Source organism: Musa acuminata, chromosome BXJ3-11 (genome assembly GCF_036884655.1).
Source record: "Musa acuminata AAA Group cultivar baxijiao chromosome BXJ3-11, Cavendish_Baxijiao_AAA, whole genome shotgun sequence".
NCBI lineage: Eukaryota > Viridiplantae > Streptophyta > Magnoliopsida > Zingiberales > Musaceae > Musa > Musa acuminata.
In genome coordinates, this window is record NC_088359.1 from 10415202 (window position 1) to 10428541 (window position 13340).

Consider the following 13340-nt stretch of genomic DNA (forward strand, 5'->3'; position numbering starts at 1 on the left):
TTCATGAGAAAAAATCTATGTAGTGAACCCAAATAGTTAGGACATTATGACTTTGTTGTTTTTATTGTTATAGTCAAGATGCTGACAAATTAGAACTAGGGAGGACAAAATTTGTATTGGTATCTTCTTTATGATTAAAGGATAGACTTAGTTTCTGTGTTTTGCCACAAGATGCATAAATAACATGGCAAGAGAAAGGATAATATTTTAGAGCTTCATACAAGACCACATAGCTTTCAAGAATTGCATATTTCCATGGCATTAGATTTTCGATCGTAGGCTGTGGATTAAGCTTTTGACCTTTCTAAAGTAATAAGTTTTCCTGATTATGATTTCATTTGTTAAGATATTAATTGATATAGAAGAACTTTTCATGCCAGTCAACTGCTATGACAATCTAGAGGTGCTCTTGAGGTCGGCTTGAACGACCTCAACAAAGCATAGTTGGGTCCTCCTAGGTTTAGGTAGGATACAGTAGTAGGTCGAACAAATGTATTCCGGATGGGGATTTAGGTCTACTAAGACATTTCAGCAAGGTGGAACCCCAAGTAAAAAGTCGCCATAGCTACATGTATATAAATAAATTCTCTTTATTTAGATATGTTTCATCAGCATTAAATTTGAGGAGCATCATTTTTTATCCTGACCACATTTTTCATTTTTCACTTTTCCTCTCCTTAGATCTTCTGCATGAAACTTGTCTTTATTACAATCAATTATTGTCTACTATCTTGTTCTTAGTGTCTTCTTTTCTCTTTCGGTTGTTAAATGAGATTGGTTGTCCGCTTGTCATCTATATAATATTGCATCAACATCGATTGATTTCATTTCATATGCACCATATTTTTCTTTCCCTTGTTTTGCTGTCCTATATAGACCCCAACAACATCAAAGATTTCCCCCACAAAAAAAAAAAAAAAAAAAAGGATCAAGATGGTCGTGATATGATAATAATAATTAATAGATACTATTTTAGACGCAATGGTTGTTCTCATGCCAAACTTTTTCCTTTTTGTCATTGGGTGTGTCATATCATCAAACTTGGAAGGATGGAAGCAATCCTGATGGTGCCTATGTGTATCAGCTGTGTCCGCCTTAGACGAGGGATTGTGCTTTGCACAAAATAGTGCCAAAAGAGAGATTGTAGTTGTGAAATAGAGCATCATTTTTATTTTTCCAGGATAATCAAAGGGAGATCGAGATAATTGCTAATGGAAAGAAAACAGTGTTTGTATCAATCTAGGCGAATTAGATTCCCAAAATAGATTAGATCCAAATAATCTAGGACAAAGCGACAATGGATAAACATGTTGGCATTATTGTTGAAATAGAATAGTTCAAGACTAAATTACAAGGTAGAGACGCGATAAGATGTTGGTGTAGTATTATCATCATAGGGGGAGAGAGCTTTTTGGATTGGAATGTATGGAACCATAAAAGTGGGCAAGCGGCGACCCGTAACGTGAGGGAGGAAGGAAACTATAAGGTACAAGCTACTTGTTCCATTGGCTAACATATATATATGCAAGCAAAACATGGTCCAATTCCTTCGTAGTTCACCATGGATGGAAACTTCAAATTACGTGTAGGTACAGCTTAGCCACTTGTTCTATTGACGAGCATAAAAGAATCGACCCAATTCCATGAAAGTTCACCAAAAATCCTTTATCACTGTTTTGTATTTTTGTTTGTTCATCAAATCAATTTTTACTTGTTGAAACTATAAATGTTTTTTGAAGAAAAAAAAAAAAAAAAAGAACTTGAAGATCGCTTGCTTTGTTTTTGGACATCTATTCCAGAAATCTCATATATTTAGGACATTGGTTGAATCATTAGACTCTAAGTTTAGTAAATTTTTTTTTGTTGAAAATATGTTATATCCTATTTTGCAAATATGAAATGTGTGTATAGGATTACGAAAATAATTATTATAATATAATGAATCATGATGAAATTTATATAAAATACAACTGGGAAATACTGCTTTGTTATAGAATGAATTCGTGAAATTTTATTATTCGTATATCATACACATTTCATATAATAAAAATCTTATCGTTCATGATATTAAAACAATTATACATTAGTAAATAATTTGACTAAATCAAGAGACAGAAATTTCAGCAAGCAGATGCGTAAGCGATTATGCTTTTTGTCATTACTTGCATGAGCACGTTTGCTTCACCCAACCGGGAACTACAAAAAGAAATCCAGGAATAAAAATGGAAAATCGAATGTTTTTAAGGGTATTTTTGGTATCTCAGTTCACTATTCATTTATATTTTTTTATAAAATTATATTTATATATATATTTTTAAATTAAAGATTTGAGATTCTAATACGAAATGTGATGAGTCGTGATTGATAAACAGTTTAATCCGTTAGTTTCGTTTGATCTAAACGATTGATTGATTGATAAACAGTTTAATCCGTTAGTTTCGTTTGATCTAAACGATTGATCAAAATACTTAAGTTAAGATTAATTTTATTTATTTTTTATATGAGATTAATCGAGATATTATAATTTCTCTCGTTAAACTACTTAGCGTCCTCAATCTAATATAACTCAGATGAAATGTGAGGATATAGCTCAATTAACTTAGTTTGACAAAGTCTAAAATATAAAACTACTTATAGTCCTTTCCTTCTGCAGCCTCCTAATTATCAAATGTTATAATCCAAGATAAACTAAAGTTAGCTCATTAACTTAGTTTGACCAAGTCTAAAATATAAAATTAACAGTAATATAGTTGATAGGTTAATTAAACTATAACCGTTAGTTAATATTAATATTATCTTTAAAAGTATTGGGAAATGTGTGAGGTCAATAATTGGTGAACGAAATAAATATATATTAAATATTTAAAATTTCAATTACCACCATGATTATATATATCAAATCTAAATTATTAGAAGGATACAGGTGTAATATTTAGAATGGAGTGGGATATATGAGTCATTTAGGAACTGTGCAGGGATATATGACTACGACTGAGACGGCAAATGAGTCGAAAAGAGAGTTCTTTAGATCCATTCTTTCCTCTCCTTTCTGCCCTTATATTTCCTCTCTCGATACGATCTTACCCCTTCAGCCTCTCTCTCTCTCTCTCTCTCTCTCTCTCTCGTCCTTTTCCCTAAAGGGATTTTGGAGTACTTTTGAGGATTCGATCACACGAGCGATCTTGGGTCTAGAAAAAGGTTAGAATCGAGATACAGGTAGAGAAAAGCTGATTGCAAGTAGAAATTTCGTGCCGCTTGTCTTGAGTTGAATCGTCGATTCTCGAGTGATGCTTTGGGTAGGTTATGGATCGACCGCGATGCCTGGTGGCGATGGTTCTGATCTGCCTGCTGTCGATTTGTCACGGGAGAGGTAATCGCTTTGTCCTTACCTATTTCGCAATGAGAGCTCTTACTGCAATGGTAGTTGGAATTCAGTGCTTTAAGCTTTTTGCAAAAAGATTTAATTTTGCATGAGATGATTTGTTGCAAGATTTGATTTTTGGTTGCGTCGTTCAAGGAAAAGTGGAGAGATTTTTTATTGGGGGAACTGATTCCGTAAAACTGACATATATTAGCACTTTGTTTCTGTATGTTGCCGACAGAACATGGTTGAGGTCACGAGGGAATTAGAAATCTGAACAACGTGGAAATTTTCTCTACTTCAAGGGTCACTGTGAGCAACAGAAATCGTGCCAATGAAAGTTAAAATTGCTTGTTTATGGGCCTTCGATGGGACTCTTCTTGATAAATAATCAAAGGAAAATGATTTAGTTCAACTTGGGATGCAAATATAGGGAATACCGACTTAGAAAAAGTAAAGAGCCATTGGGGTAAAAATGGAGAATCACAAATATGTTGGAGAAAGATAAAAACTAGTTTTCAAGTTTTCTATTCACAAATTTTACGTTCATCTCTGTATGAAACCAAATAAAATAAGACATTGACCATAGCAAATTGATGCAATCTATTATTTCCATAATTGGATTTCACTGAGCTATCTTCTCTTTAAATTTCAGTTTATAATTTGATCTGTTTAGTGATGTTGGCAAGGCCTCTGCTACCGGCCAGAACTCAACTTAGATAGCACATTTGTATAATTCAATCATATAGAAACTCTAGCATATGGCTATGTGTGTCCAAGAAAAGGTGATAGTGCATATCTGAAGTTTATGAATTGCATCAAGTCACAAAGTTCAGTTATTATTGTGAAAGCACTTCATCGACAAGATTCATGCTCAGTACTATAATAGCCCTAACATGCATGTGACTTTCCTGCAATTTACTTATTTTATCTGCATACAGAGTTCGATCTTCATTATCATTGGTATCAACTGCTTTCTTGACATGTTCAACTTGTGCTTTTGGCAAATTTACTATGCTCCACATTTGTTTGTGGCCGTGGTTATTCCTTTCAGATAAGAAAACTCATTGCAATTTGAGAAGTTCTCAATTTTTTAATAACTCTTGCTTTTCTTTGTTCCTTCATCTGCCTTGTCATTATTACTTTTTCATGCTGAGTTCCACTATAGGGTTTATCCTTGCTGCCATATGCATGCTTTTATCGAAGACATTTGCTAAAGTTGGGGCCACAGTTAGCATAATTTTAACCTTCTAACAATTTATGGTGGCTTTTATCTAGAGTATTTTTTTCTCTATCCCAAAATTCCTGCTTCATTTCTTCCATCAGGTAGCAGACTTGACTACCCTAAATCTAATTACTAGGTTCATGCTGTCATATAGAACGGGCTTTCTCAGTTAGCAACTAGTTTAAATTCTTCTAGTTTAGGTATGCAGATCATTTTGGAAAAAAGGTGGCTGTAGTATGATCTTTGGTGCCCCTGCATGCTATTTGCACAATGCCATGAATTGTTGCTTGTCATCTTTTTTTCCTTTTTGGTTCCGTTACGATGTAACTATATTCACAATAGTACTGTTGGAGTTTGATCCTGCTACATTTTAGATGCATTTACATGATGCAACACTGGTTATTGAATACTATGCTTTATTACTGTTCCATGTCTTTATTGTAAGCAAAATTTGAGTGTCAGTTATTGCATCTGAGACAGCTTTTTGACTTTTGTGTTTCATGATTACAGGACTTAGAGTTGGTCACAAGAACGACGGTCATGTATATAATCATACTCTTGCCAAGATTCTTGTTGAATATGCTTCTGCTGTAAGTTTGTGTTCCAAGTCTTCTTTAATGAGAAATACTTGGATTTATGTGAGATAATACTTATTAGCTCAGATGGTCCTTGTCTGGTCCAGATTCCAGGGATTATCCACAAGGGGCTAAATTCTGGTTCTTACTTTGTTGATGTGGCTATTTATTTAAATTGAACTGTTGGTTACATTATTTAGCAAACTACTTATTTCCACTTGTTATCCATGTCATCGATAACAATTTTTTCAAGTCCCTTTTTGACCATTGGATGTCAAATGAGTCCTGCAGGTGTACATGTCGGATCTGACTGCATTATTTACATGGACGTGCTCTAGATGTACTGATTTGACAGAGGTTAGTAACCAATTTTCTTCTTGTTCCATTGGGTTAGTATATCTGGATGGTTTGACATGGCAACTTTAATATTATTATGATGATGTTTAACATCGGTAACTAGAGAAACTAAGTTGTAGTTGGACAGGGTTTTGAGGTGGTGGAGCTGATTGTTGATGTTGAGAACTGTTTACAGGTGTGTTCTAAATTTATTACTCTAATTAATCAATAATATCTTTGAATACCATGTGTCCAATTACCATGCATATAACTACATAAACAGGCATATGTTGGTGTAGCTCATGACCTTAACGCTGTCATAGTTGCCTTCAGGGGAACTCAAGAACATAGGTATTAATACACTTCCTTCTTGTTTATGTATAAATAGATAGCAATTGAATTTTGCACTTGCATGTTGGTTATACCACCAAATAATACATGGCTCTGTTAGTTCTATGTAAATTATGTACTATCATACTTGTAGTTTTGATATTCCTGGAATCTAGTTAGGTAAATGTCGAGCAGCTTTCTGGATAAGAATCTATGGAAATGCTGGAGACTTAAAAGATTTAAATTGTAAATCCTGAACCTGAACAGAAGCATGAAATTATTAGCTACGTGATACTTTAGAAATGTAATCAAATCATTGGATTGTGATGTAAATCATGTTTAGATGTAGAAGCTTTTATATATTTTTTTTGTCCAAATTAGAGACAATCTGTGGTATTTCGTTTGCTGGAGTATGCATTTTGTTTCAGAAAATTCCATCATTTCAAGATGACTGTTGATGATCATCATAAATTGAGAAATTTGTTGAGACTGGATTGGAATTATTAGAAGGCAATTGAGTTAACTTTTCTTTACACAAATGAGTTTATTATATTTAAGTGTTTTCTTTTCCTTTTTGCTAGCATTCGCAACTGGATTCAAGACCTCTTCTGGAAGCAGCTGGATTTGAACTACCCAGACATGCCTGACGCTATGGTAGGTAACACCAATTAATATTTGGAAGTATCAGTTATCCACTTTAAAAGTGCACATTAATTCCTGGTTATATTTTTCTTCATGTGATTGAAGGTGCACCATGGGTTTTATTCTGCTTATCATAATACAACTCTACGTCCTGGGATTGTTAGTGCTGTTCAAGAGGCCAGAGAGTTGTACGGAGATATTCCTGTCATGGTTACAGGGCATTCCATGGGAGGTGCTATGGCTTCCTTTTGTGCACTTGATCTTACTGTAAGTATTCTATTATTAACTTCTCTTTTACAGTTATTACATTATAGTTTTTTTCAGCATATTATTGTTAGATTTTTACAGCATATTAATGTTGGATTTCGGTTACTCTTATATGAGTACTGAATCTGTTCCTGTGTGAATTGCTTCCAGACGAAGTGTACATCATAAATGCACTTCACATCCTTTGTTGGGATTCTATTCTGGATTTTACTGCTTTTTGGTTATCATTGCAAAATTTGACAGCACTTCACATCATAAATGTACATCATAAATGCACTTCACATCTTTGGCATAGAAATCAACTTTTTACAATAATGTTTTCCACTGTGACCCTGTCAACCACAATGTTGTCAAGGTAGTTACTTGTTGGGATTCTATTGTGGATTTTACTGCTTTTTGGTTATCATTGCGAAATTTGACAGCAATAATCATCTTTGGCATAGAAGTCAACTTTTTACAATAATGTTTTCCACGGTGATCCTGTCAACCATAATGTTGTCAAGGTATTTACTTGATGGGATTCTATTGTGGATTTTACTGCTTTTTGGTTATCATTGCGAAATTTGATGTCAGTAATCATCTTTGGCATAGGAAGTCAACTTTTTACAATAATGTTTTCCTTTGTGATCCTGTCAACCATAATGTTGTCAAGGTAGTCACTTGTTAGTCTCTACCAGTTTCTTTCCTGTGGAAGGCATTTTCAGATTGTTGTGGAGGATAGAATCTCTAGCAAGTTATGCAATGATAGGTTCCTTCCATGTTATGGATCTTGAAATTCCATTTCAATTGGAGCATGTGCGGTTAACTGTCTCACACTATAAATTAATTAATTACGCCTTGTCATTTGGTCTAATCTAGCCTTGGTTCTTAAAATAATTCTTTTCATGCCTGTATCTCTTCTAGGACATCGGTTCAAATGTTTGGCTTTCTAGGGCATCAGTTTCCTCTTAAATGTTTGAAAGGATTGGTGTCCTTTCTCCACAGGCATTTTTCTGGAGTAGAACAAAGATTTTATAAGAAGGATTGGTCTTTTTTTTTCATGACTTTAATATTAGATTTGTAGTAGGTGCTAGAGCTCGACTTCTATTTCATTTTAGCAGTTTTTTAAGGCATATGTTTATTTTATAGGTCAATTACGGAATACACAATGTTCAACTCATGACATTTGGACAACCTCGAGTGGGAAATGCTGCTTTTGTGTCGTACTTCAGCAAACACGTGCAGAATGCAGTTAGAGTTACCAATGAGCATGATATTGTGCCACATTTACCACCTTATTATTCTTACTTTCCCCAAAAGACATACCATCACTTTCCAAGAGAGGTAAGTGAGTCGAGTTCTGTGTCTTTTTGCCATAGTATTTTGATTTCAAGTTTGGTTTTAAACTACATTGGGGTTTAGCCATATATTCCAAAGATGTTTTCTTTTTCTTCTAACTTTACTGCTAGATTCTGAATCTGCACCTTGTAATCAAATTGCTTTCTTTTGAAGACCATGATGAGCACTTCATTTTAATGCACTAAGCATAGCGGATCTTACTTGCCTTCACCATTTCAATCAGCCAATCTTCGCCGAGTGCTCTTTCTAACAATTGGCTTTGATACTGATACGTTTCATCTTTTAATTCCTGAATGTTCTATGTTTTTTTTTGTGTTTGCAGGTATGGGTCCATAATGTCGGAATAGGCAGTCTTGTTTATATGATCGAGAAGGTTTGTGATGGTTCTGGTGAAGACCCTTCTTGCAGCAGGTACATGCTAGGTTCCATCGGCATCTGTATTTCAATTTGGTGTGTGATGTTTATGATTAACATCGGCATCTGTATTTCAATTTGGTGTGTGATGTTTATCATGTTAATCATCTTTTGTCGTGCTGTCCAAAGGTCTGTAAGTGGGAACAGCGTATCAGATCACCTGGCATACTTTGGTATCGAGATGCAGGCAGATACTTGGGGCACCTGCAGAATCGTGTTCCATGGCAATATGGTGCAGTACCAAGTAGACCTTGCAGGAAACATCGTCTTGTCAAAGCGGCCTGGGGTTTCATCAGTTCTACAACAAAGTGTAGAAGCAGATAAAAGTAGGAATGCCATTTAGCATTGTGAGGAAAATTGTCAAACAAAGCGAGAATAACATCCTCCCAATAGCCCCATGATGAAATAATAGAAGATCCAAAAGATTAACTACTTGTACATAGTTATTATGGTTGCAAGTCCTCACAAAATTGCCAAAGCTGTATTTGTATATATATATACATACACACTGAATGGGCCAATCAAGAAACACTGATTTGTACTTTCTGGGTTAATGATTTAACATGATATTGTAGAATAAGTCTGTCTTTGCCAGATTATGTGAATTTACTTCTTGTGAAGAGTGTTTTTGTAACTTATCACCTGTCACAAGTGAGTATTGTGTTCCTACCAGGAATGATAACCATAATCCAAGCTCAGAACTATGTGAGTCAAATCCTCAAAAGGAGTATCCTAAAGGGATTTTTATTCTTTTTTGGGTGTATAGTGACTCAAAACTCATAGCTAATGTAGAAACTATTCGTTAATTCTCTTTGAATGTAAGTTGACAAATGTATAGTTCACTAAAAATTTTCTACTCGTTTAAGAGTAAATCAGATTAAGATTTCGTGTATTAACTGCTCGCTCATTATTTAGTACTTTTTTCTAAAATAAAGAAGATTGATCTTTTTTCCAGCTTACTCATACGATAAATCAAATTACGATTTCACCTATCACATATCTCAAATTGAATCTTTTGTCAACCTTGTTTACGATAAGTTAAACTAAACATATATAAGATTTACATTATTCACTCGATAATAATACTTAGACGTTATCATTAACTTTTCGGTCCTTACACTTTAAAAAATTATATTGACATATGTATAGTTACAAAAATGAAACATCTGGGTCTATTTACCTTGACGTTATTAGTTTTAATAACAAAAATAAAAGATAAAAAAAATATAATTTTAACGTTTCAATCGGTAATAATAGATGTGGCATCACTAGGGGCTCCGGATAGCTATTGTGGATGAGAAAATGATGGTGAGAGATGTGGCATCTGTGTCGGTGCCGACATAGTTGTTGAGTGGTGAAAGGGTTGTTCGATATATGCATCAACTTGATACAAATGTAGAGTTACCCTCACCTCTCGTCGTCGCCCTCCTCATCCATGATAGTCATCCGTGGCCCTTAGCGACGTTGTTGTTTGCCTCCATTAACACCATTCGTCACCACCGATATCGTTCCTCATTGATAATGACGTTAAAATTATCTTTTTATCTTTTATTTTATATTTTTATTAATAAAATTGATGATGTTAGGATAAATAAATGTAGATATTTTATTTTTATAATTATATAGATATTAATATAATTTTTTAAAATATAAAGATCGAAATATCAACACAGTTAAGTACGAGTAGTAATAGGTAATTAGCTTCGGTCTCTGCGTTTGTCATTCGACCTGATCGAGGACTTCCATTAAGTTTGACATAGTAGACATGGCAGGACATGTGTTCCGACAAAGACGAGGGATTCTTCCAACCTGAGCAAACTCGTCTAAGACAGTCATCATTGTGTTCTTCCATGCCTCCTCGTGAAAAAGATCAGATGCTCACGTATCATTCATGTTTTCTTTTACGTGAGTAGATCACTGTTGCAAAAATTTCTCGTGAAAGCAGTGGGGTTCAACAGTTCTTACAGGAGATAAAAGGAGACATTGAGTACCGAGAACTTGTGCACATCATAATTACTTTTAATCTTTTCATCTCTCATCCTCTCTTAATCTCTTTTGAAAATTCAATTTCCCTTTTGGATCTCTCTATTTAATAAAAGATTCTTAAATCAACTTCTTATCTAAATACAAATTTCAATTTAGATTACAATGGGAATATCTGAAAAGGCTATATTTGATTCCTCTCTATATATATATATCTTCTTGCAGTGCTTATACTTTCTAATATTTATCAGTTACTGCTACCATTTAATTATAGATTTTTAATCCGAATGAGATTATAGAGTTTTCCTTTTATAACTGTGCATTAGCTATCACGTCACTCTTATCTGAAAAGCACAAAAAAAATATTCTCATCATCCTAAATTGGTAGAAAAGTACAAAAAAAATTTTATGACTGTATACACTTTCATTCTACAGGAAGAAAACACAATCATTATTTTGTTATTTAAAAGAATAATTATTGCAACAACACCAACACAAGTAAAACTTTAACTATTCGGATCTCTAAATTCTTATTCATAATTTCTAATAATAAATTTCGTTCTATCTCTTCTTGTTGTGTCGTTAGTCCTATTTGTTATCATTAGTACTGTTTTATAGCAAGATATTATTTTGAATGTTTCTCCCTCTAATTATTCAGAAATTAAAATATTTTCTTATCTTTTCTATTAGTTCTAGACATCATCTTAATATTTTATTCTAAGTAACATAATAATAATAATAATAACAACAACAACAACAACAACAACAATAATGACCTCTTAAGAATACAGATCAGCCTCTTGAAAATGACTCCCAACCACCAAGCCAAAGCCACTGTTCCCCACAATCTGATGCTTAGTGGGTGGGTGACCAATGAGGGTCTGGTAACTTCAATAGGATCGAATTCTGTCAGCTTTTTTTGTCTCACATGTCGTTGTCACGTTCACCAATTCTTTACCGACCATAAAAGAGGAAAAGATTAATGATAATAATAATAATAATAAATAGTAATGTGGAACAACACCGCAGACATTTTTGTCTGACTTGGTGGTGAAGTGGGGGACGTCTTCCCTACACATTCAGAGAATCTCGATCTGAAGCATATCAAATACCTGAGTCGGAACCGTTGGAGATGCACACGGGAGCCCCATCAACCATTATTGGAAGCTCCCTCTCAGTTGAAAGGGAGGAGATGGAGGAGGAGAGGAGCAAGCAGCACTTCGTTCTCGTCCACGGGATCGGCCATGGCGCGTGGTGCTGGTACAAGCTCACCGCGCTGCTGAGGTCGGCCGGGCACACCGTCACGGCGCTGGACCTTGCCGGCAGCGGCGTGCACCCGCAGCGCCTGGACGAGGTCCGCTCGTTCGGGGACTACGCCAGGCCGCTGATGGAGGTGATGGCGTCGATCCCGCCGCGGGAGAAGGTGGTACTCGTCGGCCACAGCTACGGCGGCGCCTGCGTTGCGCTCGCCATGGAGAGATTCCCTGAGAAAGTGCTGGTCGCTGTCTTCGTCGCCGGCATCATGCCAAGCCCCGCCTGCTCCCTCGCCAGAATTGCAGAAGAGGTACGTCTCGCGGCCGCCACACCTTCAATCTATATACTTAGAAAGAGAGAGAAAGCGAGATGACGAATCCTTCCATGTCGTGGCAGTTCTTCAAAGGACATCCACTCGAAGCCTACATGGATTCCACGCTCGTAGTCCGTAAAGATCCCCTGAGCATTTGCTCGATCAGCTTCGGATACAACTACTTGTCGACGAGGTTGTATCAGCTCAGCCCGCCGGAGGTAAAAGCTCGGAAGGAACCCTGAGCTCCTCCAGCTCTTGTGCTTCGTCTAAGCCTCCTCTTCTACCTCCCGTAGGACCTGACGCTGGCGACCATGCTGGTGAGACCGGCGAGCTGCTTCCTCGACGACGCGAACGAGATGATGCAGCTCACGGAGGAGAGGTTCGGGTCGGTGAGACGGGTGTTCATCGTGTGCAAGGAGGACAAGTCCACGAGCGAGGCCTTCCAGCTGTGGATGATCCAGCGCAGCCCGGGGGCGGAGGTGATGGAGATCGAAGCCGCCGATCACATGGTGATGCTGTCGAGGCCCCGCGAGCTCTTCAGGCTCCTCGTGGAGATCGCCGTCGAGCATGGATCGAGAACTTCCTCCCATGATTTGCCTCGACCACGTGGTGGGGGCCGCCTGAGGTAAGCTTGGCATTGCAAACCCCCAATCCGTTCGGCGAAAGCTCTGATTGAACACCCAAAGTTCGATGCGACATGAACATTGTCTTCTTCTCGATCTCATCAATTCTTGGATTACCCCCACGCATTCTGGTGTACTCATTTGTGGAATGCATCCGAGGCATACATCATTGTTCTACATAAAATATATTAAGGCATCGAGAACATGTGCAACCCTCTCTCTCTCTCTCTCTCTCTCTCTCTCTCTCTCTCTCTCTCTATATATATATATATATATATATATATGTATTTATCAAGCCTCAACATTTCCTTCATGTGCTTTGGGTCAATCAGACAATAAGTGAGATGGATAGATACATCATACAAACGTATGATGTGCTCTTATAGCATATGATTCTTTTGGACTGAATGACCAATAATCCATTGTGTTTGTTTATAATTTATTTATGAAAACAAATACTAACTAATTTAGGGAACTAACAATCGATCTCATGTATATAAATTAAAACATAGTAATCTACTTATTATACTTTTAAAGTTTCTTGTAGGAATCCTATTGGTTCCAAATTTAAATCTTGATGATATATGATATATATATATATATATATATATATATATATATATATATATATATATATATATATATATATATATATATAATAATAATAATAATAATAATA

General features: G+C 35.9%; 2 protein-coding genes across 3 annotated transcripts; both read left to right on the plus strand.

Moving 5' to 3' along the window:
* The first annotated feature begins 3028 nt into the window (after positions 1-3028).
* LOC103971268 (lipase) lies at positions 3029-9082 on the plus strand. 2 transcript variants are annotated; one of them, XM_009385257.3, is made up of 11 exons: positions 3029-3216; positions 3301-3370; positions 5097-5176; positions 5453-5518; positions 5646-5693; positions 5781-5848; positions 6409-6481; positions 6575-6736; positions 7865-8059; positions 8397-8485; positions 8618-9082. In XM_009385257.3, exons 2-11 carry the CDS (start codon positions 3304-3306, stop codon positions 8829-8831), a joined length of 1062 nt encoding a protein of 353 aa, XP_009383532.2. In that variant the 5' UTR covers positions 3029-3216; positions 3301-3303; the 3' UTR covers positions 8832-9082. The 2 variants fall into 2 exon arrangements, with proteins under 2 accessions (XP_009383532.2, XP_009383531.2); XM_009385256.3 differs by having other exon boundaries at positions 3029-3198.
* Positions 9083-11562: 2480 nt separating this feature from the next.
* On the plus strand, positions 11563-12873 carry LOC103971269 (probable esterase PIR7A). The gene is made up of 3 exons (XM_009385260.3): positions 11563-12035; positions 12122-12256; positions 12332-12873. Exons 1-3 carry the CDS (start codon positions 11604-11606, stop codon positions 12665-12667), a joined length of 903 nt encoding a protein of 300 aa, XP_009383535.2. The 5' UTR covers positions 11563-11603; the 3' UTR covers positions 12668-12873.
* The last annotated feature ends 467 nt before the right edge of the window (positions 12874-13340 follow it).